The sequence below is a fragment of the Ranitomeya imitator genome, chromosome 1 (assembly GCF_032444005.1).
Source record: "Ranitomeya imitator isolate aRanImi1 chromosome 1, aRanImi1.pri, whole genome shotgun sequence".
Classification (NCBI taxonomy): domain Eukaryota; kingdom Metazoa; phylum Chordata; class Amphibia; order Anura; family Dendrobatidae; genus Ranitomeya; species Ranitomeya imitator.
Window position 1 is genome coordinate 740,354,949 of NC_091282.1, and position 26,406 is coordinate 740,381,354.

Consider the following 26,406-nt stretch of genomic DNA (forward strand, 5'->3'; position numbering starts at 1 on the left):
CCAAGTTATCTAGGTTCTTTGGGTGTCTCATGTGGACTTTAATCTTGAGCTCCTTCCACAAGTTTTCAATTGGGTTAAGGTGAGGAGACTGACTAGGCCACTGCAACACCTTGATTTTTTGGCTCTTGAACCAGGCCTTGGTTTTGTTGGCTGTGTGCTTTGGGTCGTTGTCTTGTTGGAAGATGAAATGACGACCCATCTTAAGATCCTTGATGGAGGAGCGGAGGTTCTTGGCCAAAATCTCCAGGTAGGCCGTGCTATCCATCTTCCCATGGATGTGGACCAGATGGCCAGGCCCCTTGGCTGAGAAACAGCCCCACAGCATGATGCTGCCACCACCATTCTTGACTGTAGGGATGGTTTTCTTGGGGTCGTATGCAGTGCCATCCAGTCTCCAAACGTCACGTGTGTGGTTGGCACCAAAGATCTCGATCTTGGTCTCATCAGACCAGAGAACCTTGAACCAGTCAGTCTGAGTCCTCCAAGTGATCATGAGCAAACTGTAGACGAGCCTTGACATGACGCTTTGAAAATAAAGGTACCTTACGGGCTCGTCTGGAACGGAGACCATTGCGGTGGAGTACGTTACTTATGGTATTGACTGAAACCAATGTCCCCACTGCCATGAGATCTTCCCGGAGCTCCTTCCTTGTTGTCCTTGGGTTAGCCTTGACTCTTCGGACAAGCCTGGCCTCGGCACGGGAGGGAACTTTCAAAGGCTGTCCAGGCCGTGGAAGGCTAACAGTAGTTCCATAAGCCTTCCACTTCCGGATGATGCTCCCAACAGTGGAGACAGGTAGGCCCAACTCCTTGGAAAGTGTTTTGTACCCCTTGCCAGCCTTGTGACCCTCCACGATCTTGTCTCTGATGGCCTTGGAATGCTCCTTTGTCTATCCCATGTTGACCATGTATGAGTGCTGTTCACAAGTTTGGGGAGGGTCTTAAATAGTCAGAAAAGGCTGGAAAAAGAGATAATTAATCCAAACATGTGAAGCTCATTGTTCTTTGTGCCTGAACTACTTCTTAATACTTTAGGGGAACCAAACAGAATTCTGGTGGGTTGAGGGGTTGAATAATAAATGACCCTCTGAAAAGACTTTTCACAATTTAAAAAAAAAAAATAAACAAAGAAATAACATTCTTTTTTGCTGCAGTGCATTTCACACTTCCAGGCTGATCTACAGTCCAAATTTCACAATGCCAAGTTAATTCCAAATGTGTAAACCTGCTAAATCTGCAGGGGGTTGAATACTACTTGTAGGCACTGTAGCACAAATTTTTGCAATTTTTGAAACTCTTATGCTGCCTCCTTATTTTCATGTAATATTTAACGTTTGGTCATGTCCTGGGAGACTTGGCACCCTGACTACCTGCTGGTGCTGCTCCTGTTTTGTTTTTATCTCTATTTCTTAGCGATAATCTATGTATCTGTATTCAACCTATCTAGTGTATCTACCTATACCTAGTATATTGAAAAGTTTTTCTATTACATGTCTATGTATATCTAATCTATTTCTCTTTAGCGATCTTCTCATATCAATTCTATCCTTTCTAATCTATATATCTATTATCTATTTATTTCTTCTGCTGATGTCTATCTATCCATCTATATTTAAAAAAAAAAAAGCGAAACAGAACACTAAAAAATGCTTTTCGGGTGCACAGGCCTTAATTGCAGTCCATCCACTATGCATAATTCTAAAAAGAAGAAAAAATAAGGCAGCACTCCTTATATCTATCCATCTACCTATATCCTATCTACCTATCTAATATTGATCTATCCCATATCTATCTACCTAATATCTATCTCATATCTCATCTAATATCTATCTATAGTTGAAACCAGAAGTTTCCATGCACTATATAAAAAGACACATATGCATGCTTATCTCAGTATCTGACATGAAATCAGAATAAACCTTTCTTGTTTTAGGTCAATTAGGATTACCATCATTAATATTTGCCAAATGCCAGAATAATGAGAGAGAGAATGTTTTAAGGCATTTTTACCTACTGCAAAGTTAAAAGTTAACATACATTCAGTAGCATATGGTACCATTGCCTTTACACGGAATGACTTGGGTCAAACGTTTGGGATATCCTTCCACAAGCTTCTCACAATAGTTGATTGGAATTTGGGCCCATTCTTCCTGACAAAACTGGTGTAACTGATCCAAGTTTGTAGGTCGCCTTGCTCACACAGGCCTTTTCAGCTTTGCCCATAAATTTCCAATAGGACTGAGATCAAGGCTTTGTGATGGCCACTCCAAAACAGTGACTTTGTTATCCTTAAGCCACTTTGTTACCATTTTGGCAGTATGCTTCGGGTCATTGTTCATTGGAAGACCTATTTCTGTCTAAGCTCTAGCTTTCTAGTTTATGTCTTGAGATGTTGCTTTAGTATTGCCACATAATCTTCTTTTCTCATGATGTCATCTATTTGTGACGTGCCCCAGTCCCTCCTGCAGCAAAAAAAAAAAAAAAATAACGTGATGCTTCCAACCCCATGTTTCACAGTTGGGATAGTGTTCTAAGGATTCCAAGCTTCTCCCTTTTTCCGCCAAACATAACGATGGTCATTATGTCCAAAAAGTTCAATTATAGCTTCGTAAGACCACGGGACATGTCTCCAAAAATTAAGGTCTTTGTTCCTGTGTGCATTTGCAAACATTAATCTAGCTTTTTTATGTTTCTTTTGAAGTAATGGCTTCTTCCTGGCAGATACAGTACGTTGATACAGTATTTGTTTCACTGTGGATATTAACACAATCTTACCAATATTGTCCTTGGGTTTATATGCACATGTCAGACCAAAGCACGTTCATCTCTGGGACACAGAACCCATCTCCTTCATGAGCGGTATGATGGCTGGACATTTCCATCTTGTTTGTACTTGCGCATAATTGTTTGTACAGCTGAAAAAGGCACCTTCAGGTATCCACAAATTGGACCCAAGTATGAGCCAGACTTGTGCAAGTCCACAATTCTCTTCCAGATATCTTGGTTGATTTCTTTAGATTTTCCCATGATGCTACACAAAGAAGCAGTGTGTTTCAGGTGTGCATTAAAATACATCCACAGGTGTGTCTCTAATCAACTCAGATCTTGCTAAAAAAAAACTATATTTTGCCTTCCTCTGGATCAACATGTTAGGGCATGTTAGTTTAGGCTTTGGGTTGAACTAGATGGACTTAGTCTTCCTTCAACCTTAATAACTATGTACTATATAATTGTCTAAGGGTCACTTCCGTCTTTCTGTCTGTCTTTATGTCACGGATATTCATTGGTCACGGCTTCTGTCTGTGATTGAAATCCAAGTCGCTGATTGGTCGTGGCAAAACAGCCACGACCAATCAGCGACAGGCACAGTCCTAAAGAAAATGGCCGCTCCTTACTCCCCGCAGTCAGTGCCCGGCACCCGCATACTCCCCTCCAGTCACCGCTCACACAGGGTTAATGCCGGCGGTAACGGACCGCGTTATGCCGCGGGTAACGCACTCCGTAACCGCTGCTATTAACCCTGTGTGTCCCCAACTTTTTACTATTGATGCTGCCTATGCGGCATCAATAGTAAAAAAAAAATGTAATGTTAAAAATAATAAAAAAAGCAAAAAACCTGCTATTCTCACCCTCCGTAGTCTGCTGAGCCGCTCGCGCCTGCCGCCAACTTCCGTTCCCGGTGATGCATTGCGAAATTACCCAGAAGACTTAGCGGTCTCGCGAGACCACTAAGTCATCTGGGTAATTTTGCAATGCATCCTGGGAATGGAAGATGGCGGCAGCCGCGCGCATATCGCCGGAGCTTCGGTGGATCCCAGGGGTGAGTATATAACTATTTTTTATTTTAATAATTTTTTTTTTTTAACAGGGATATGGTGCCCACACTGCTGTATACTACGTGGGCTGTTAGATACCGCGTGGCTGCTATATACTACATAGGCAGTGTTATATACTATGTGGGCTGTGTGATATACTCCGTGGGCTGTGCTATATATTATGTGGTCACTGTTATGTACTGCGTGGGCAGTGTTATATACTACGTGGCTGCTATATACTGTGTGGGCAGTGTTATATACTACGTGGCTGCTATATACTGCGTGGGCTGTGCTATATATTACGTGGCCTGTGTTATATACTACGTCGCCTGTGTTATATACTACGTCGCCTGTGTTATATACTGCGCGGCTGCTATATACTGCGTGGGCTGTGTTATATACTGCATGGCCACTGTTAAATATTGCGTGGCCTGTATTAACGCATCGGGTATTCTACAATATGTATGTATATAGCAGCCACATAGTATATAGCACAGGCCACGTAGTATTTGTCTGCTATATACTACATGGCTCCTATATATATACTACGTGGCCTGTGCTATATACTATGTGGCTGCTATATACATACATAAATACATATTCTAGAATACCCGATGCGTTTGAATCGGGCCGCCATCTAGTGTTACTATAAGAAGCTTCCAAACACATGACATCATCATATGGGTAGTCCAGATTTGTGTAATGGCATAGTAAACTTTTACTTTGCAGTAAGTAATAAAATTTCCTTAAAACATTCTCTCTCTCTCGCTCTCTCTCATTATTCTGGCATTTGGCAAATATTAATAACTGTGGTAATGCTAATTGACCTAAAACGGGAAAGGTGTATTCTGATTTCATGTCAGATATTGAGAAAAACATGCAGATGTGTCTTCTTATATAGTGTGTATGTAAACTTCTAGTTTCAACTGTATCTATTTCATACACACACATATATATATATGTAATATACTCTCTCTCTTCTGCGTTTTTCGTAGTTCAAAAAATGAAGGTATCAGGTTTGCACCTGATAGCAAAAACGAAGCAAAACCTGCTTTTTGTAAGCAGCTTAAAGGAACCTGTCACCTATACCCTCCCCCCCCCCAGGCGTTTGTAACTAAAAGAGCCACCTTGTGCAGCACTAATGCTGCATTTGGAGAAGGTGGCTCTTTTAGTTATGCCCTTCAAACGCTGAAATAAACACTTATAAAATGTGCCCCCCTCATACCGTGAAATCGCCAGGGAGGCGGGACTTTCCTTCTTAATGAGACGCAGCACAGCTGTCATTCACACCCCCTTGGTGCCGTGTGCCGCCTCTTCAGCGTTGTTTGAATCTGTCCCGTAGCCTGCGCTGTTATGTTATCCCTTGGGCATGCGCAGTTAGCGCTGCCCGTCTTCTGACAACATTTGGTGTCAGGCTGACTGTGCCTGTGTGGCCGCGCTGCCTGAGATCCCGCCCCGCAGTGTCTTCTGATTTATTCACACTGCGGGGCTGGGATCCATGGGCATGCGCAGTGCATATCTTCACCTCTCACTCCTCACCCTCCGCCTTCTTCACACTGTGCGGCGTCAGCTGATCCCTAATCGCCGTGCATGCGATTACTGCTGCACAAGGTGGCTTTTAGTTACAAAAGGCCTGGGAGGGGTGACAGGTTCCCTTTAAAGTTAGCATTTAAAAAAAAAAAAGACACGCAGCAAAAATGCAACATGTGAACGTAGCCTAAGGGTATGTTTCCACATTCAGGAAACGCTGCGTTTTTGACGCAGCGTTGAGCCGCAGCGTCAAAAAGGCAGCGTCCAGATGTTGCAGCATAGTGGAGGGGATTTCATGAAATCCTGTCTCCACTATGCATTAAAAGACGCATGCGGCAGACCCGCGAAAACGCACATGCGGCGTGTCTTTTAACCCCTTTACCCCAAGGGTGGTTTGTGTTATGGCTGGCAATCAGGCAACACAGCGTGCAGTAATCAGCGCACATACAGAGATCTGGCAATAACCAAAAACAATAGGACGAGCTCTGAGACGTGGAATCTCTGTAGACTGCAGTACCTGATCTATCCTCACACAACTATAAGCAGCAGTGGACTGCGCCTATCACTACCTATGCAACTCGGCACTGCCTGAGGAGCTGACTAGCCTGAAGATAGAAATACAAGCCTGACTTACCTCAGAGAAATACCCCAAAGGAATAGGCAGCCCCCCACATATAATGACTGTTAGCAAGATGAAAAGACAAACGTAGGAATGAAATAGATTCAGCAAAGTGAGGCCCGATATTCTAGACAGAGCGAGGATAGCAAAGAGAACTATGCAGTCTACAAAAAACCCTAAAACGAAAACCACGCAAAGGGGCAAAAAGACCCACCGTGCCGAACTAACAGCACGGCGGTGCACCCCTTTGCTTCTCAGAGCTTCCAGCAAAAGTTAATAGCAAGCTGGACAGAAAAAACAGAAAACAAACTAGAAGCACTTATCTAGCAGAGCAGCAGGCCCAAGGAAAGATGCAGTAGCTCAGATCCAACACTGGAACATTGACAAGGAGCAAGGAAGACAGACTCAGGTGGAGCTAAATAGCAAGGCAGCCAACGAGCTCACCAAAACACCTGAGGGAGGAAGCCCAGAGACTGCAATACCACTTGTGACCACAGAAGTGAATTCAGCCACAGAATTCACAACAGGTTTGCACGTTAATGACCGGGCCAATTTTTACAATTCTGACCACTGTCCCTTTGTGAGGTTATAACTCTGGAATGCTTCAACGGATCCCAGTGATTCTGACATTGTTTTCTCGTGACATATTGTACTTCATGACAATGGTAAAAATTCTTTGATAGTACCTGCGTTTATTTGTGAAAAAAACGGAAATTTGGCGAAAATTATGAAAATTTCGCAATTTTCCAACTTTGAATTTTTATGCAATTAAATCACAGAGATATGTCACACAAAATACTTAATAAGTAACATTTCCCACATGTCTACTTTACATCAGCACAATTTTGGAACCAAAATTTTTTTTTTAGGGAGTTATAAGGGTTAAAAGTTGACCAGCAATTTCTCATTTCTACAACACCATTTTTTTTTTTAGGGACCACATCTCATTTGAAGTCATTTTGAGGGGTCTATATGATAGAAAATACCCAAGTGTGACACCATTCTAAAAACTACACCCCTCAAGGTGCTCAAAACCATATTCAAGAAGTTTATTAACCCTTCTGGTGCTTCATAGGAATTTTTTTGAATGTTTAAATAAAAATGAACATTTAACTTTTTTTCACAAAAAATTTAATTCAGCTCCAATTTTGTTTAATTTTACCAAGGGTAACAGGAGAAAACAGACCCCAAACATTGTTGTACAATTTGTCCTGAGCACAACAATACCCCACATGTGGGGGTAAACCACTGTTTGGGCGCATGGCAGAGCTCGGAAGCGAAGGAGCGCCATTTGACTTTTCAATGCCAAATTGACTGGAATTGAGATGGGACGCCATGTTTCGTTTGGAGAGCCCCTGATGTGCCTAAACATTGAAACCCCCCACAAATGACACCATTTTGGAAAGTAGACCCCTTAAGGAACTTATCTAGATGTGTGGTGAGCACTTTGACCCACCAAGTGCTTCACAGAAGTTTATAATGTAGAACCGTAAAAATAAAAAATCATATTTTTTCACAAAAATTAACTTTCCGCCCCCAATTTTTTATTTTCCCAAGGGTAAGAGAAGAAATTGGACCCCAAAAGTTGTTGTACAATTTGTCCTGAGTACGCTGATACCCCATATGTGGGGGTAAACCACTGTTTGGGCGGATGGGAGAGCTCGGAAGGGAAGGAGCGCTGTTTGACTTTTCAATGTAAAATTGACAGGAATTGAGATGGGACGCCATGTTGCGTTTGGAGAGCCACTGATGTGCCTAAACATTGAAGTCCCCCTAAGGAACTTATCTAGAGGTGTGGTGAGCACTTTGACCCACCAAGTGCTTCACAAAAATTATTTTTTTTAGCCCCCAGTTTTGTATTTTCCCGAGGGTAACAGGAGAAAATGGACCCCAAAATTTGTTGCCCAATTTGTCCTGAGTGCGATGAAACACCATATGTGGGGGGAACCACTGTTTGGGCGCATGGGAGGGTTCGGAAGGGAAGGAGTGCCATTTGGAATGCAGGCTTAGATGGAATGGTCTGCAGGTGTCACATTGCATTTGCAGAGCCCCTAATGTACCGAAACAGTAGAAACCCCCCACAAGTGACACCATTTTGGAAACTAGACCCCCTAAGGAACTCATCTAGATGTGTTGTGAGAGCTTTGAACCCCCAAGTGTTTCACTACAGTTTATAACGCAGAGCCGTGAAAATAAAAAATCTTTTTTTTTTTCCTACAAAAATTATTTTTTAGCCCCCAGTTTTGTATTTTCCCAAGGGTAACAGGAGAAATTGGACCCCAAAAGTTGTTGTCCTATTTGTCCTGAGTACGCTGATACCCCATATGTTGGGGTAAACCCCTGTTTGGGCACACGGGAGAGCTCGGAAGGGAAGAAGCACTGTTTTACTTTTTCAACGCAGAATTGGCTGGAATTGAGATCGGACGCCATGTCGCGTTTGGAGAGCCCCTGATGTGCCTAAACAGTGGAAACCCCCCAATTATAACTGAAACCCTAATCCAAACACACCCCTAACCCTAATCCCAACAGTAACCCTAACCACACCTCTAACCCTGACACACACCTAACCCTAATCCCAACCCTATTCCCAACTGTAAATGTAATCTAAACCCTAACCGTAACTTTAGCCCCAACCCTAACTGTAGCCTTAACCCTAGCCCCAACCCTAACTTTAGCCCCAACCCAAACTCTAGCCCTAACCCTAGCCCTAACCCTAACGTTAGCCCCAACCCTAACTGTAGCCTTAACCCTAGCCCTAACCATAGCCCTAGCCCTAACCCTAGCCCTAGCCCAAACCTTAACCCTAAGGTTAAGGTTAAAATGGAAATAAATACATTTTTTTTATTTTTCCCTAACTAAGGGGGTGATGAAGGGGGGTTTGATTTACTTTTATAGCGGGTTTTTTAGCGGATTTTTATGATTGGCAGCTGTCACACACTGAAAGACGCTTTTTATTGCAAAAAATATTTTTTGCGTTACCACATTTTGAGAGCTATAATTTTTCCATATTTTGGTTCAGAGTCATGTGAGGTCTTGTTTTTTGCGGGACGAATTGACGTTTTTATTGGTAACATTTTCGGGCACGTTTCATTTTTTGATCGCTATTTATTCCGATTTTTGCGAGGCAGAATGACCAAAAACCAGCTATTCATGAATTTCTTTTGGGAGAGGCGTCTATACCGTTCCGCGTTTGGTAAAATTGATAAATCAGCTTTACTCTTCGGGTCAGTACGATTACAGCGACACTATATATATATATATATATATATATATATATATATATATATATATATATATATATATATATATATATATATATATATATATATATTATGTTTTGGCGCTTTTATACGATAAAAACTATTTTATAGAAAAAATAATTATTTTTGCATCGCTTTATTCTCAGGACTATAACTTTTTTTTTTTTTTTTTTGCTGATGATGCTGTATGGCGGCTCGTTTTTTGCGGGACAAGATAACGCTTTCAGCGGTATCATGGTTATTTATATCTGTCTTTTTGATCGCGTGTTATTCCACTTTTTGTTCGGCGGTATGATAATAAAGCGTTGTTTTTTGCCTCTTTTTTTTTTTTTTTTTTTTTCTTACGGTGTTCACTGAAGGGGTTAACTAGTGGGCCAGTTTTATAGGTCGGGCCGTTACGGACGCGGCGATAATAAATATGTGTACTTTTATTGTTCTTTTTTTTATTTAGATAAAGAAATGTATTTAGGGGAATAATATTTTTTTTTTTTTTTTTCATTATTTAGGAATATTTTTTTTTATATTTTTTTACACATTTTGAAAAAATTTTTTTTACTTTTTTACATTGTCCCAGGGGGGGACATCACAGATCAGTGATCTGACAGTGTGCACAGCACTGTCAGATCACTGATCTGACATGCAGCGCTGCAGCCTTCACAGTGCCTGCTCTGAGCAGGCTCTGTGAAGCCACCTCCCTCCCTGCAGGACCCGGATCCGTGGCCATCTTGGATCCGGGGCTGGAGGAAGCAGGGTGGGAGGTGAGACCCTCGCAGCAACGCGATCACATCGCGTTGCTGCGGGGGGCTCAGGGAAGCCCGCAGGGAGGGGGCTCCCTGCGGGAAGCTTCCCTATACCGCCGGCACATCGCGATCATCTTTGATCGCGGTGTGCCAGGGGTTAATGTGCCGGGGGCGGTACGTGACCGCTCCTGGCACATAGTGCCGGATGTCAGCTGCGATAAACAGCTGACACCCGGCCGCGATCGGCGGCGCTCCCCCCGTGAGCGCCGCCGATCGCGCTGGACGTACTATCCCGTCCATGGTCATGGGGGCCCACCCCACCTCGACGGGATAGTACGTCCCATGTCAGAAAGGGGTTAAGAACGCAGCATGTCCTTACATTGCAGAAACAACGCAAGGACAGCGCAGGTGACCTGCCAGTGACCTCAGGTGCAGATTTGGTCAGGATTTTACCTGCATAAAATCCTGACCAAATCCTGATGCAATCCTGAACGTGGACACATACCCTTAGTGTTCATTACAATAGGACAGGTGCACAATACTTGATGGGTATCGATAGACCTGACACCACGTACTCTCCTTCGCATGCGGAAATACGCACAGCCAGAGAACAATTTCTATTTCCCTGCAGCGTCTTCACAGGAGAAATGAAGCATTACACGGTGACCATTCAGACCATTGGGTTATCCATGTAATGCAGGATGGGTCCTCCAGGGTGAGAGGCGCTCCTTGTAGCCGTTCTCCACCCTGACTAGGGGAACAATCTGCTAAATCAGAATTCTTTATTGGTGTGTATGAAAATGAGTTTTCTGGACCCGGAAAGCCCCTTTAATAGAGTTATTTAGGAGATCTGTACTTATCTGGTGACATAAATTATCTCTGACTTGGAAATCGGGTCCCATCTGCTCCCTCATTCTCCACGCTGCGGAAGTTTGCAGGAAAAATGTATTATCAAGGTCTTGAATATGTCGCATCTGTTTCTCTCCTTTCCTAATTGCAGCCTCCTTCATGGTATACGGAGCATTTGTGATCTTAAAATAAACTGCTATTTTTTAGCAACAGAAGGGAAATGAGAATACCAAAATGGTTTCTGCAGTATTTTCTCTGTAAATTTAAGTTTATGTTGGATAGTACTAGTAGTCCATTGATAGCGGCAGATGTACAGAATTAGAAAACAGTGTCTGCTTTCCTCCAGAAACAGCGCCGCCTTTCTTTGGGTTGTTTGATATTGCAGCTTGGCTCCATTTCAAGTGAATGGGGTTGAGCCGCACTACCACACCCAACCTGTGGATAGGTGTAGCGCTGTTTTTGGAAGGAAGCTGCCATGTTTTTCTGCTTCTATTCTCTTGGAATGAGGCCTCCGCTGTGCTGGGAACATCCGATCATCGCCTTCAGCTAAACAAAATGTACCAACGTGGTGTAATAGGTAATCGAATCAGGAAACGGGAGGATTTTCAGTGTTTTGCTGTAACTTCATTTGTACAGAGACTGGGCATCGAGAAAACCGACCCCACCGCCTTGACGGAAGAAGAAATCGCCAAGTTTGTAAGACTTGATATTGATCCAGACTCTATTACCTGGCAAAGAGGTATGTGTGCGAGGGTTAATAGAAGACACCGTCAAAAAGTTGCTTTTTTTTTTTTTTAATTTTAGAATATACTTTTCTTATAGATTAAGTGTAGAGGTTTGCTTACCCTTTTCAGTTCCTGAGATTGTCAATTAAAAAAGCACTCCCGTCAAAGTTTTTATCCTCTTAATATATTGCAGTCATCATATTATATAGCACTGTGTACTTCCAATTGCTCATTTTGCATTTCTACACAGCTAATTCTTCTCTTTTTCATTAGATCTATGACATCACGTGATTAAAAACTGACTAGCTGGAACCTTCTAAACTCTATGTAGTGTAGTGCAGCGGTAGCACCCTATGCAGTGATGAGGCAGTGACCCAGGAAAGTTCAAAGCAAAAGTTTCTTTAATATTCAACTCACAAAACACAGCAAACGATATCCTCCGGATCACAGAAACATATCCTCTGGATTGCAGCCAATAAACATACCAGTCCACCTCTGTGACCGTTTGCCGTGAGTGACTGCACCGCTGTGTCTCTTTTAGGGTATGTGCACACGTCAGGTTTTTTTCCTGACAAAATCCTGAGAATTCTGCCAGAAATTCGCGTTTTTTTCCGCGCTGATTTCTTGCGGAATTTGCGCATTTTTTGCGCGGATTTTTTGCGTTTTTTTTTTTTTTCCTGAAGGTCAGTTTTGCTATTAAATCCGCAAAAAGAATGAGCATGTCCATTCTTTTTGCGGATTGCGTTTTTTTTTTGCGGAAAAAAACGCATACATCTGCACAAAAAATGCGGAATGCATTCTAAATGATAGGATGCATAATTTTAGCGTTTTTTATGCGGATTTATAGCGTTTTTATAGCGAAATTCCGCAAAAAAAAAACGCAAAAAATCCGGACGTGTGCACATACCTTCAATGTTCAACTCACAGCAATACATGATATCCTTCGGATCGTAGCCAGGAACCATATCCTCCAGTTTGCAGCCAATAAACACGCCGGTCCACCTCCTGAGTCCCGTTGCCGTACGCGACTGCACCGCTGTGTACGTTGCGGGTGCCAGACCTCTCAGCTCGCCTGGCTATTTTGTTCCTTTTGCCTGTGTTGCCTCACACAGGTGGAGCTCTGCAGAGCCGACTGCTGTGCACTCTAGCAAACACCAGACTGACCCTGAACCTGACACACCCAAACCCTTTACTGCAGGGATTTAAACTGGAATCTGTGGCCATGGGCCACTTGAAAAACCCGAGCCGGGAATGAAACGAACTGCATCACTACTGTCCATTTCAAAAGCCCAGAGCAGGTTTTTTTAAATCTGCCTTAGACAAATAGTTTGCCCAAGACTAACACTTACTTTTATTCTGCATTGCAATCACAGCTACACCTTTGAATCCAATGCACTCCCATGGCCTCAATACACCTTCGTGAGCATCCTGGGGGACCATACAGTGACCCCTATGTGTAACACCGGTCACTGCCTCACAGTAGAAACAGCAGGTCAATTTTCCCTGCATGAGTCATCGCTAGAACTACAATTCGACATCACTGCAAAGTCCCGGGCAGGGAGGATGGAGTGAAATGGCTGGGTCAGGAGGTGAAAATGGGGTTGGGCTGGGCTGCCAGGGGCTTTTGCAGTGATGTCTCATGCAGGGAAAAGCGACTTAGTGTCAGGTGATGTCATAAACCTAAAGGAAAGAAGAAGCATTAACTGGGTAGAAAGGCAAAATGAGCAATTGTAAGTAAACAGTGCCATATAATATGATTTATAGTAGGAGGATAAAAACTTTGATGAGAGTGCTTTTATAAAAAAACATTATCGATCTATAAAAATAAATTGTAAAAAATAATATAAGTAAGAAAGTCGTATATTTGTTACCATCTTCATAGATTATTTTTTGGAACTTTCGGTTGCCTTGTCAGCACCGTCTGAGTTTGGTGCCCTTTTCTCCGCTCTGTCCAAAGATTATTTGGAAACTAGACTACATGGATTTTGGATTGATCGACCCCTGTGAGTTTAGTGGGTTTGGAGGACACAGAAGGAGGGTTACTTGTGACATGCCCGCTGCCAGGCAGTGATTAGATTCAGCGTGAAGTCACTGGGGTGGTGACAGATGGCCGCTCTGATATGGTTTTTTCTAACCCTGAGGAAACCTGTCACTTTGATTAAGGATATCGGTGACAGGAGGATTCTCGAAAAAGAAGCAAATGTCCATTTTAATGAAAGCACAGAAAGAAACTAATTACAAGGTCAGATAAAGATCAGAAGTTATGGGGGGCCTCAGTGGAATGCCAAGACTTGTCTATAATCTGTTCATCTAAACTAGTAAAGGTATGTGCACACGTTGCGGATTTTGCTGCGGATCCGCAGCAGTTTCCCTTGAGTTTACAGTACAATGTAAACCTATGGGAAATGAAATCCGCTGTGCACATGCTGCGGAAAAAAACGCGCGGAAACGCAGCGGATTATTTTCCGCAGCATGTCAATTCTTTGTGCGGAATCCGCAGCGGTTTTCCACATGCTCCAATAGAAAACTGCAGATGTAAAACCGCAGCGGAATCCGCAGTAGAATCCACTGTAAAAACCGCAGTGGTTTTCCAAAGCGGATTTATCAAATCTGCTGCAGAAAAATCCGCAGAGGATCTTTCTACGTGTTCACATAGCCTAAAGGTTCTGTCAAATTCTGATAATCCGACGTCTTCTGGATTACTGGAATTAGAGTAAAGGGATATATATACTAAGGACCCAGAAGACCCTCTACTAGTGCAACATGATCAATCAATGTGCAAGCTAACATGACATTATTTGCTTACGTGTCAGATTGTCAGCATTCTTTTGAACCACCCAGTCCCAGATTAAAGGAATTTAAAAGCAGTGGATCATTTGTCTTCTACAGCCTGTGGAATGAGTTTACATTGAATCTATCAGTGAGCTCGTTTTGACAACAAGGTCCTTATCTCTCTTCTCCTGAGCTCTTCTTTGCTGTTTTATGACCAAATCTAAGTTTAAGAGATGGTTCATAAGAGGGGAGATCAGCATTACACACCAGCTGTCAGACTGAGCTCTCTAACAGATTCAATGGCAACTCGTTCCGCAGGAACGCAGAGGTCCAACATTTTAAATGGAACCCTATTGCAAAAATATTAGGCTGGGGCTTGGAGAAGGTGCCGACATGTTTTGCTCCCAGAGCTGCACGATGAGAGAGTGCCATAGATCTCTGCAGCAACAAACTTCTGACTAAGGCCTCATTCAGACATCCGTTTTTTGCATACAAGTGCTATATAGGTTTTTTACGGATAGCACTCGCACTTCTAATAGTGAATGGGGTCATTCACGTGTCTGTGGAAAATCAGAGACAGGTTTGATTTTGATTAGATCGTCAGATTGACATCGGCAATGCAAGTCTGTAGGTCTGTGAAAAAATTGGACCGCACTGGCGTGACATCCGAGTGTGGTCTGATCTTCCCAGACTGTTAGAAGGTGGACAAAGTTTTCTTTTTTTCCCACATACACAAAAAACTCATGACACTTGGACCAATCGCTGGTGAAACTTGGTCCGTTTTCTTGTTCGTGAAAAGGTTGACATGTTAAGAAATCTATGTTAATAAATCTGTCGGAATAGTAAAATATAGCTGCAGTCATTTGTTTTACCTAAATGCATATATTTTGGGATCAAAAACATTTTTGCTATTCAGTTTCATTAAAAATATTGCACCGTTTTGCTTTTACAGGCTCCTTGTTTCCCTGCTCAATTGCATTTGATCATAAATCAGCTGAGAGGAGCTCAGGATAAGACAGATAAGTCTTACAAAACCATTGAACCATCAAAATGAGCTCACTGACAGATTCTCAGTTAACTCAGCTAAGTGGTTCGCACTGTTAGTTTGCAGTGCTGGGGTCGTCCTGATTTCAAGTCCCACTAAGGACAACATCTGCATTAATTTTTTTATGTTTTCCTTGTGTTTGCGTGGGTTTCCTCCTGGATCTCCAGTTTCTTCCCACACTCTAGAGCCGTAATAGGGAATGCTGATTGTTAGGCCCAATGGGGACAGAGATACTGATGTTTGTAATGCTCTGTGGATATTAAGCTAGTTACATTAATACAATTAACTAATTCTGCAGCCAGCAATAGACAGCACAACACAGAGGCTATAGAAAGTACGTGGTGCAAATGCTTTAATGAAACCCAATTACAAAAATTGTTTTTAACCAAAATTACATGTTTAAAGGGAACCTGTCACCCCCCTCCCCCCGACGTTTTTAACTAAAAGAGCCACCTAGTTTGGGTCCCTTCCAACGCTGCAATATTAGTTTTTTTTTTTATTTGCCCGACATACCTGAATTCTGTCAGGGAGGCATGTCTTTTTCCCCCAGACACAAACGCCTCCCAGCCATCACTCGGCCCCTCCATGCGCCGCCTCCTGTGCCTTCATTAACGTCCTCAGCACCTGTGCTGTAAGTTCCCATCATGTGATGTGAGTTGAAGGGCAGCGAAAACTGCGCATGCCCGGAAAAGGAGCTTACAGCGCAGGCGCCGGGGACGTTAATGAAGGCACAGGAGGCGGTGCACGGAGGGGCCGAGTGATGGCTGGGAGGCGTTTGTGTCCGGGGGAAGACATGCCTCCCGGACAGACTAAAGGTATGGCAGAAAAATTATAAAAAGAAATACAGTTATATGAAAAAGTTTGGGACCACCTATTAATCTTAAGCTTAACCCCTTTACCCCCAAGGGTGGTTTGCACGTTAATGACCGGGCCAATTTTTACAATTCTGACCACTGTCCCTTTATGAGGTTATAACTCTGGAACGCTTTAATGGATCCTGGTGATTCTGACATTGTTTTCTCGTGACATATTGTACTTCATGACAATGGTAAAAATTATTTGATAGTACCTGCGTTTATTTGTGAAAAAAACGGAAATTTGGCGAAAATTATGAAAATTTCGCAATTTTCCAACTTTGAATTTTTATGCAATTAAATCACAGAGATATGTCACACAAAATACTTAATAAGTAACATTTTCCACATGTCTACTTTACATCAGCACAATTTTGGAACCAAAATTTTTTTTTGTTAGGGATTTATAAGGGTTAAAAGTTGACCAGCAATTTCTCATTTCTACAACACCATTTTATTTTAGGGACCACATCTCATTTGAAGTCATTTTGAGGGGTCTATATGATAGAAAATACCCAAGTGTGACACCATTCTAAAAACTACACCCCTCAAGGTGCTCAAAACCATATTCAAGAAGTTTATTAACCCTTCTGGTGCTTCACAGGAATTTTTTGAATGTTTAAATAAAAATGAACATTTAACTTTTTTTCACAAAAAATTTAATTCAGCTCCAATTTGTTTTATTTTACCAAGGGTAACAGGAGAAAATGGACCCCAAACATTGTTGTACAATTTGTCCTGAGTATGCCAATACCCCACATGTGGGGGTAAACCACTGTTTGGGCGCATGGCAGAGCTCGGAAGCGAAGGAGTGCCATTTGACTTTTCAATGCAAAATTGACTGGAATTGAGATGGGACGCCATGTTTCGTTTGGAGAGCCCCTGATGTGCCTAAACATTGAAACCCCCCACAAGTGACACCATTTTGGAAAGTAGACCCCCTAAGGAACTTATCTAGAGGTGTGGTGAGCACTTTGACCCAACAAGTGCTTCACAGAAGTTTATAATGTAGAACCGTAAAAATAAAAAATCATATTTTTTCACAAAAATTATCTTTTCGCCCCCAATTTTTTATTTTCCCAAGGGTAAGAGAAGAAATTGGACCCCAAAAGTTGTTGTACAATTTGTCCTGAGTACGCTGATAGCCCATATGTGGGGGTAAACCACTGTTTGGGCGGATGGGAGAGCTCGGAAGGGAAGGAGCGCCGTTTGACTTTTCAATGCAAAATTGACAGGAATTGAGATGGGACGCCATGTTGCGTTTGGAGAGCCACTGATGTGCCTAAACATTGAAACCCCCCACAAGTGACACCATTTTGGAAAGTAGACCCCCTAAGGAACTTATCTAGAGGTGTGGTGAGCACTTTGACCCAACAAGTGCTTCACAGAAGTTTATAATGTAGAACCGTAAAAATAAAAAATCATATTTTTTCACAAAAATTATCTTTTCGCCCCCAATTTTTTATTTTCCCAAGGGTAAGAGAAGAAATTGGACCCCAAAAGTTGTTGTACAATTTGTCCTGAGTACGCTGATACCCCATATGTGGGGGTAAACCACTGTTTGGGTGGATGGGAGAGCTCGGAAGGGAAGGAGCGCCGTTTGACTTTTCAAAGCAAAATTGACAGGAATTGAGATGGGACGCCATGTTGCGTTTGAAGAGCCACTGATGTGCCTAAACATTGAAACCCCCCACAAATGACACCATTTTGGAAAGTAGACCCCCTAAGGAACTTATCTAGAGGTGTGGTGAGCACTTTGACCCACCAAGTGCTTCACAGAAGTTTATAATGCAGAGCCGTAAAAATAAAACAAAATATTTTTCCCACAAAAATTATTTTTTTAGCCCCCAGTTTTGTATTTTCCTGAGGGTAACAGGAGAAATTGGACCCCAAAATTTGTTGCCCAATTTGTCCTGAGTGCGATGATACACCATATGTGGGGGGAACCACTGTTTGGGCACATGGGAGGGCTCAGAAGGGAAGGAGTGCCATTTGAATGCAGACTTAGATGGAATGGTCTGCAGGTGTCACATTGCGTTTGCAGAGCTCCTAATGTACCTAAACAGTAGAAACCCCCCACAAGTGACACCATTTTGGAAAGTAGACCCCCTTAGGAACTTATCTAGATGTGTGCTGAGCGCTTTGACCCACCAAGGGCTTCACAGAAGTTTATAATGGAGAGCCGTAAAAATAAAACAAAAATTTTTTCCCACAAAAATTATTTTTTAGCCTCCAGTTTTGTATTTTCCCGAGGGTAACAGGAGAAATTCGACCCCACAATTTGTTGTCCAATTTGTCCTGAGTGCGCTGATACCCCATATGTGGGGGGGAACCACTGTTTGGGCGCATGGGAGGGCTCGGAAGGGAAGGAGCTCCATTTGGAATGAGGACTTAGATGGAATGGTCTGCAGGTGTCACATTGCATTTGCAGAGCCCCTAATGTACCTAAACAGTAGAAACCTCCCACAAGTGACACCATTTTGAAAACTAGACCCCCTAAGGAACTCATCTAGATGTGTTGTGATAGCTTTGAACCCCCAAGTTTTTCACTACAGTTTGTAACGCAGAGCCGTGAAAATTAAAAAAAAAAATCTTTCCCCCCAAAATTATTTTTTAGCCCCCAGTTTTGTATTTTCCCGAGGGTAAGAGGAGAAATTCGACCCCAAAAGTTGTTGTCCAATTTGTCCTGAGTACGCTGATACCCCGTATGTTGGGGGAAACCAACGTTTGAGCGCATGGCAGAGCTCGGAAGGGAAGGAGCGCCATTTGGAATGCAGACTTAGATGGAATGGTCTGCAGACGTCACATTGCGTTTGCAGAACCCCTAATGTACCTAAACAGTAGAAACCCCCCACAAGTGACCCCATATTGGAAACTAGACCCCCCAGGGAACTAATCTAGATGTGTTGTGAGAACTTTGAACCCCCAAGTGTTTCACTACAGTTTATAACGCAGAGCCGTGAAAATAAAAAATCTTTTTTTTTCCCACAAAAAATGTTTTAGCCCCGAGTTTTGTATTTTCCCAAGGGTAGCAGGAGAAATTGGACCCCAAAAGTTGTTGTCCTATTTGTCCTGAGTACGCTGATACCCCATATGTTGGGGTAAACCCCTGTTTGGGCACACGGGAGAGCTCGGAAGGGAAGAAGCACTGTTTTACTTTTTCAACGCAGAATTGGCTGGAATTGAGATCGGACGCCATGTCGCGTTTGGAGAGCCCCTGATGTGCCTAAACAGTGGAAACCCCCCAATTATAACTGAAACCCTAATCCAAACACATCCCTAACCCTAATCCTAACAGTAACCCTAACCACACCTCTAACCCTGACACACCCCTAACCCTAATCCCAACCCTATTCCCAACCGTAAATGTAATCTAAACCCTAACTGTAACTTTAGCCCCAACCCAAACTGTAGCCCTAGCCCTAACCCTAGCCCTAACCCTAATCCTAACCCTAGCCCTAACCCTAGCCCTAACCCTAGCCCTAACCCTAACCCTAGCCCTAACCCTAGCCCTAACCCTAGCCCTAACCCTAGCCCTAACCCTAGCCCTAACCCTAGCCCTAACCCTAACCCTAGCCCTAACCCTAGCCCTAACCCTAGCCCTAACCCTAGCCCTAACCCTAACTCTAACCCTAGCCCTAATGGGAAAATGGAAATAAATACATTTTTTTAATTTTTCCCTAACTAAGGGGGTGATGAAGGGGGGTTTGATTTACTTTTATAGCGGGTTTTTTAGCGGATTTTTATGATTGGCAGCCGTCACACACTGAAAGACGCTTTTTATTGCAAAAAATATTTTTTGCGTTACCACATTTTGAGAGCTATAATTTTTCTATATTTTGGTCCACAGAGTCATGTGAGGTCTTGTTTTTTGCGGGACGAGTTGATGTTTTTATTGGTAACATTTTCGGGCACGTGACATTTTTTGATCGCTTTTTAGTCCGATTTTTGTGAGGCAGAATGACCAAAAACCAGCTATTCATGAATTTCTTTTGGGGGAGGCGTTTATACCGTTCCGCGTTTGGTAAAATTGATGAAGCAGTTTTATTCTTCGGGTCAGTACGATTACAGCGACACCTCATTTATATCATTTTTTTATGTTTTGGCGCTTTTATACGATAAAAACTATTTTATAGAAAAAATAATTATTTTTGCATCGCTTTATTCTCAGGACTATAACTTTTTTAATTTTTTGCTGATGATGCTGTATGGCAGCTCGTTTTTTGCGGGACAAGATGACGTTTTCAGCGGTACCATGGTTATTTATATCTGTCTTTTTGATCGCGTGTTATTCCACTTTTTGTTCGGCGGTATGATAATAAAGCGTTGTTTTTTGCCTCGTTTTTTTTTTTTTTTTCTTACGGTGTTTACTGAAGGGGTTAACTAGTGGGCCAGTTTTATAGGTCGGGCCGTTACGGACGCGGCGATACTAAATATGTGTACTTTTATTGTTTTTTTTTTTTTATTTAGATAAAGAAATGTATTTATGGGAATAATATTTTTTTTTTTTTTTTCATCATTTGAAATTTTTTTTTTTACTTTTTTACTTTGTCCCAGGGGGGGACATCACAGATCAGTGATCTGACAGTTTGCACAGCACTCTGTCAGATCACTGATCTGATAGGAGTGCAGGCTGCTTCACAGTGCCTGCTCTGAGCAGGCTCTGTGAAGCCACCTCCCTCCCTGCAGGACCCGGATCCGCGGCCATCTTGGATCCGGGGCTGGAGGGAGCAGGGAGGGAGGTGAGACCCTCGCAGCAACGCGATCACATCGCGTTGCTGCGGGGGGCTCAGGGAAGCCCGCAGGGAGCCCCCTCCCTGCGCGGTGCTTCCCTGCACCGCCGGCACATCGCGATCATCTTTGATCGCGGTGTGCCGGGGGTTAATGTGCCGGGGGCGGTCCGTGACCGCTCCTGGCACATAGTGCCGGATGTCAGCTGCGATAAACAGCTGACACCCGGCCGCGATCGGCGGCGCTCCCCCCGTGAGCGCTGCCGATCGCATATGACGTACTATTGCGTCCTTGGGAAGTAAAGCCCACCCCACATGGACGCAATAGTACGTCTAATGGCAGAAAGGGGTTAATGTTTTATAAAAGTTGTTTTTTTTGCAACAGCTATTTCAGTTTCATATATCTAATAACTGTTGGACACAGTAATGTTTCTGCCTTGAAATGAGGTTTATTGTACTAACAGAAAATGTGCAATCTGCATTCAAACAAAATTTGACAGGTGCATAAGTATGGGCACCCATATCATTTTCTTGTTTTAAATACTCCTACCTACTTTTTAGTGACTTACTAAAGCACTTTTGGGGGTTTTCTAACCTCATTGAACTTTGAAATTCATAGCCAGGTGTATGCAATCATGAGAAAAGCTACTTAAAGTGGCCATTTGCAAGTTGTTCTCCTGTTTGAATCTCCTCTGAAGAGTGTGGCATCATGGGCTCCTCAAAACAACTGTCTAATGATCTGAAAACAAAGATTATTCAACAAAGTTGTTCAGGGGAAGGATACAAAAAGCTGTCTCAGAGATTTAACCTGTCAATTTCCACTGTGAGGAACATAGTAAGGAAATGGAAGAACACAGGTACAGTTCTTGTTAAAGGGAAGGTGCCATCAAAAAAAAAAATTTTTCCATCGATTGAAAAAATGTAAAGAATTAATGTTTAAATTTTCTTAAAAAACATCATTTGTTTATAATTTAGTAAAATATGAAAAATAATTTCAAAAGGTTTGGAATTTCCACTTTTAAACACTAGGGGGAGCAGGTAATGAAATTTGACAAAAACCTAGTGTACAACTATCTCACATTACTGCACTGCAGTAATTATGGGCGGAGTCTGCTGACGTGTGTGATGTCTCCTCTCCTCCCCTTCTGGTGTTTGGTAAGGGATAAGAGAGGATGATATTCAGGAACCCAGTGAGCAGCCATTTTGTTGGTGACTGCAGAGTTATACTGACAAGTAGACAGTCACCGAGGATGGCAGGCAGCAAGGATTCTGGGAGATATGTGGTGGAGGGAGCAGGGTGACAGCAGCGCAGAGTATTTCAGGAGAGCAGTGTGCTGGTCTATGGGGGGGCACCATGTTCAGTGCGTGGAGCAGCCAGGGATTGTACATAGAGCGCTGTCTTTTATACACATGGATGGACTGTCTCCTCAGAAATCCAGGAAACCTTTCTGTGGATTGATGGCCTGTTCTGATCCAGACTTTGCATGCAGACCCCTTTCCCCTCCTCAGATCCTGTCTTCTCCATCCTGTCCTGGCAATGTGTGAAAGCGAGGCGACAGGCGCAGTCGGGGTGACGCTGGGGGAAAATGTAGCCATACAGTAACAATAAAAATGAGACCCCTCTCTTCAGCTGCCTCACCAGCCTTCCCCTGAAGGCACCTAACTGTAGGTCATGCTGTCCCCTCTATTACTTCAAACCCGTGTGTAGCTGCTCAGCCAGAACCACCATAGAATGGGTCCGCTTTATGAAGATAATACTGCCATAGTGTTCTCACATAATACCGCCATATATATCACAGATAATACTGTCCTATAGTTCTCACATAATACCATCATATATATCACAAATAACGACACCATAGTGTTCTCACATAATACCGACATATAGATCTCACATAATACCGCCATATAGATCACACATTATATCGCCATATAGATCACGCATAATACCACCATATAGAGCACACATAATGCTGTCCTATAGTTCTCACATAATACCATCATATAGATCGTAAATAACGACGCCATAGTGTTCTCACATAATACTGCCATATAGATCTCACATAATACCGCTATATAGAGCACACGTAATACCGCCATTTAGAGCACACATAATACCACCATATAGAGCACACATAATACCGCCATACAGAGCACACAATACCGCAATATACTTCACACATAATACCGCCAAATACTTCACACATAATACCGCCATATAGATCTCACATAATACTACCAGTGTTCTCACATAATACCGCCATATAGATCACACATAATACCGCCATATAGATCACACATAATACCGGCATATACTTCTCACATAACGACGCCATATAGATCACACAAAACGGGGGAGAGGAGTGCATAGGAGAGGATTCGATACACAGCTCAGTCAGTATCATACAGGATAGGATTAGATACATGGCTCAGCCATCAGTATCACAAAGGATAGCATTAGATAAACAGCTCAGCAGTCAATATCACAGGGGAGGATTAGATACACATCTCAGCACAGTATAACACAGGGTAGGATTAGATACAAGGCTCAGCACAGTATCACACAGGAGAGGATTAGATACACATCTCAGCACAGTATAACACAGGGTAGGATTAGATACACGGCTCAGCACAGTATCACACTGGAGAGGATTAGATACACGTCTCAGCACAGTATCACACAGGGTAGGATTAGATATACATCTCAGCACAGTATCACACAGGGTAGGATTAGATACACGGCTCAGCAGACAGCATCACACAGGAGAGGATTAGATACAAGGCTCAGCACAGTATCACACAGGATAGGATTAGATACATGGCTCAGCACAGTATCACACAGGATAGGATTAGATACACAGCTCAGTCAGTATCACACAGGATAGGATTAGATACATGGCTCAGCACACAGTATCCCACAGGAGAGGATTATATACACATCTCAGCACAGTATCACACAGGGTAGGATTAGATACAAGGCTCAGCACAGTGTCACACAGGATAGGATTAGATACATGGCTCAGCAGACAGTATCACACAGGAGAGGAGTAGATACACAGCTCAGCACAGTAACACACATGGGAGGAGATACATTGCTCAGAGTCAGCACCACAAAGGAGAGGATTATATTGCCTTTCCCCTCCCCACTGATACTTACTTCACGGCTCGCTGCTGAGTCCTTTCTCCCTCAGTCCATGGTCTCCTCCTTATCCTCCTGTAACCGCAGGGCTCCTGCGATTATCCTGGGAAGCTGGAGCTCACAGCACACTGTGAGCTCCAGGAAGATGGCGCCGACCTCCTACCTCTGCTGTGGTGTGGACGGCTCAGGGGGCGTGACCAGAGCAGAGGTCAGCTTATAATGCTAGGTATGGGGTCGGCTCCCGACCGCAGATGTCTATGCCCAGGGCTGCCGTATTTGCAGTGTAAGTGTCGTGCAGCTACGCTTACACTCCTGCAAAGGAAAATGGCGGCGCCCAGTGGCTCAAAAAAAAATTAATAACAAAAAAAAATGTTAAAGTTAAAAAAAAAAAAATTTGTATGAAAAATAATTGTTTATATAAACAATTATTTTTAATACAAAAAATAAAATGCGGCACCTTCCCTTTAAGGCCAGAAGTGGCAGGCCAAGAAAAACATCAGAAAGGCAGAGAAGAAGAATGGCGAGATCAGTCAGGGACAATCCTCAGACCGCCTCCAGAGAGCTGCAGCATCAACTTGCTGCAGATGGTGTCACTGTGCATCGGTCAACTATACAACGCACTTTGCACAAGGAGAAGCTGTATGGGAGAGTGATGCGAAAGAAGCCGTTTCTGCAAGCACGCCACAAACAGAGTTGGCTGAGGTATGCAAAAGCACATTTGGAGAAGCCAATTTCTTTTTGGAAGAAGGTCCTGTGGACTGATGAAACCAAGATTGAGTTGTTTGGTCATACAAAAAGGCATAGCGGCCAAAAAACACAGCATTCCAAGAAAAACACTTGCTACCCACAGTAAAATTTGGTGGAGGTTCCTTCATGCTTTGGGGCTGTGTGGTCAATGCCGGCACCGGGAATCTTGTTAAAGTTGAGGGACGCATAGATTCCTCTCAGTATCAGCAGATTCTTGACAATAATGTTCATGAATCAGTGACAAAGTTGAAGTTACGCAGGGGATGGATCTTTCAGCAAGACAATGATCCAAAACACCGCTCAAAATCTTCTCAGGCATTCATGCAGAGGAACAATTACACTGTTCTGGAATGGCCATCCCAGACCTGAATATCATTGAACATCTGTGGGATCATTTGAAGAGGGCTGTCCATGCTCGGCAACCATCAAACTTAACTGAACTGGAATTGTTTTGTAAAGAGGAATGGTGAAAAATACCTTCATCCAGGATCCAGGGACTCATTAAAAGCTACAGGAAGCGACTAGAGGCTGGTATTTTTGCAAAAGGAGGATCTACTAAATATTAATGTCACTTTTCTGGTGGGGTGCCCATACTTATGCACCTGTCAAATTTTGTTTGAATGCAGATTGCACATTTTCTGTTAATACAATAAACCTCATTTCAAGGCAGAAACATTACTGTGTCCAACAGTTATTAGATATATGAAACTGAAATGGCTGTTGCAAAAAAAAAACAATTTTTATAAAACATTAAGCTTAAGATTAATAGGGGTGCCCAAACTTTTTCATATAACTGTATAGAAGCATTGGAAGGGACCCCAAATAAAAGAGCCACCTTGACAGAATGCAGCATTAGTGCTGCTCATGGTGGCTCTTTTAGTTGAAAACGCTTGGGGGGGTGACATGTTCCCTTTAAGTAAGGAAAAAAAAAAGGTGGACAGACAAGCTCTTTGAATATGCACATTTACTGATCATTCAGTGCAATTTAGTGACATACCGATTGCAATGATGTAAGCCTCATTCTTAGACGTTTCCTTTTTTTTTTTTCTAGTGATGGACACCAATGATCGATTCCTTCGGAAGATGACCATTGGCCAGTCTCCAACAGAGAAGGGTTTCTCTAGGACGGTAATATATCTTTACAATAGCAATGTAATTTTCTGAAAACTAATGAAGACTTGACAGTAACCTGTATCTTACTTTTGGGGGTTGGAGGGATGCTAAGTGTGGATATTGAGTATGTTTCTCAGTGGTTAGCACTGATGCGTTGCAGCTCTTGTGTCCTGGATTTGATGTTGACCAAGAGCTCTATTATCCTGGATTCGAGGTTGACAAGGACAGAGGACTGGTGTCTTGGATTTGAAGTTCACCAAGAGCTCTGGTGTCTTGGATTTGAAGTACACCAAGAGTGCTGGTGTCTTGAATTTGAGGTTCACCACGTGCGCTAGTGTCCTGAATTTGAGGTTGACCAAGAGCGCTGGTGTCATGGATTTGAGGTTGACCAAGAGCACTGGTGTCTTGGATTTGAGGTTGACCAAGAGCACTGGTGTCTTGGATTTGAGGTTGACCAAGAGCACTGGT

At 42.9% G+C, this 26,406-nt stretch overlaps 1 protein-coding gene across 1 annotated transcript in view; it reads left to right on the forward strand.

Moving 5' to 3' along the window:
* Window positions 1–26,406, forward strand: part of MTHFD1 (methylenetetrahydrofolate dehydrogenase, cyclohydrolase and formyltetrahydrofolate synthetase 1) — a 158,982-nt gene that overhangs the window by 99,423 nt on the left and 33,153 nt on the right. The window contains exons 16-17 of the mRNA XM_069733956.1: window positions 11,450–11,552; window positions 25,877–25,953. Coding sequence (XP_069590057.1) covers window positions 11,450–11,552; window positions 25,877–25,953 — 180 coding nt within the window. The remainder of the gene's footprint in view (window positions 1–11,449; window positions 11,553–25,876; window positions 25,954–26,406) is intronic.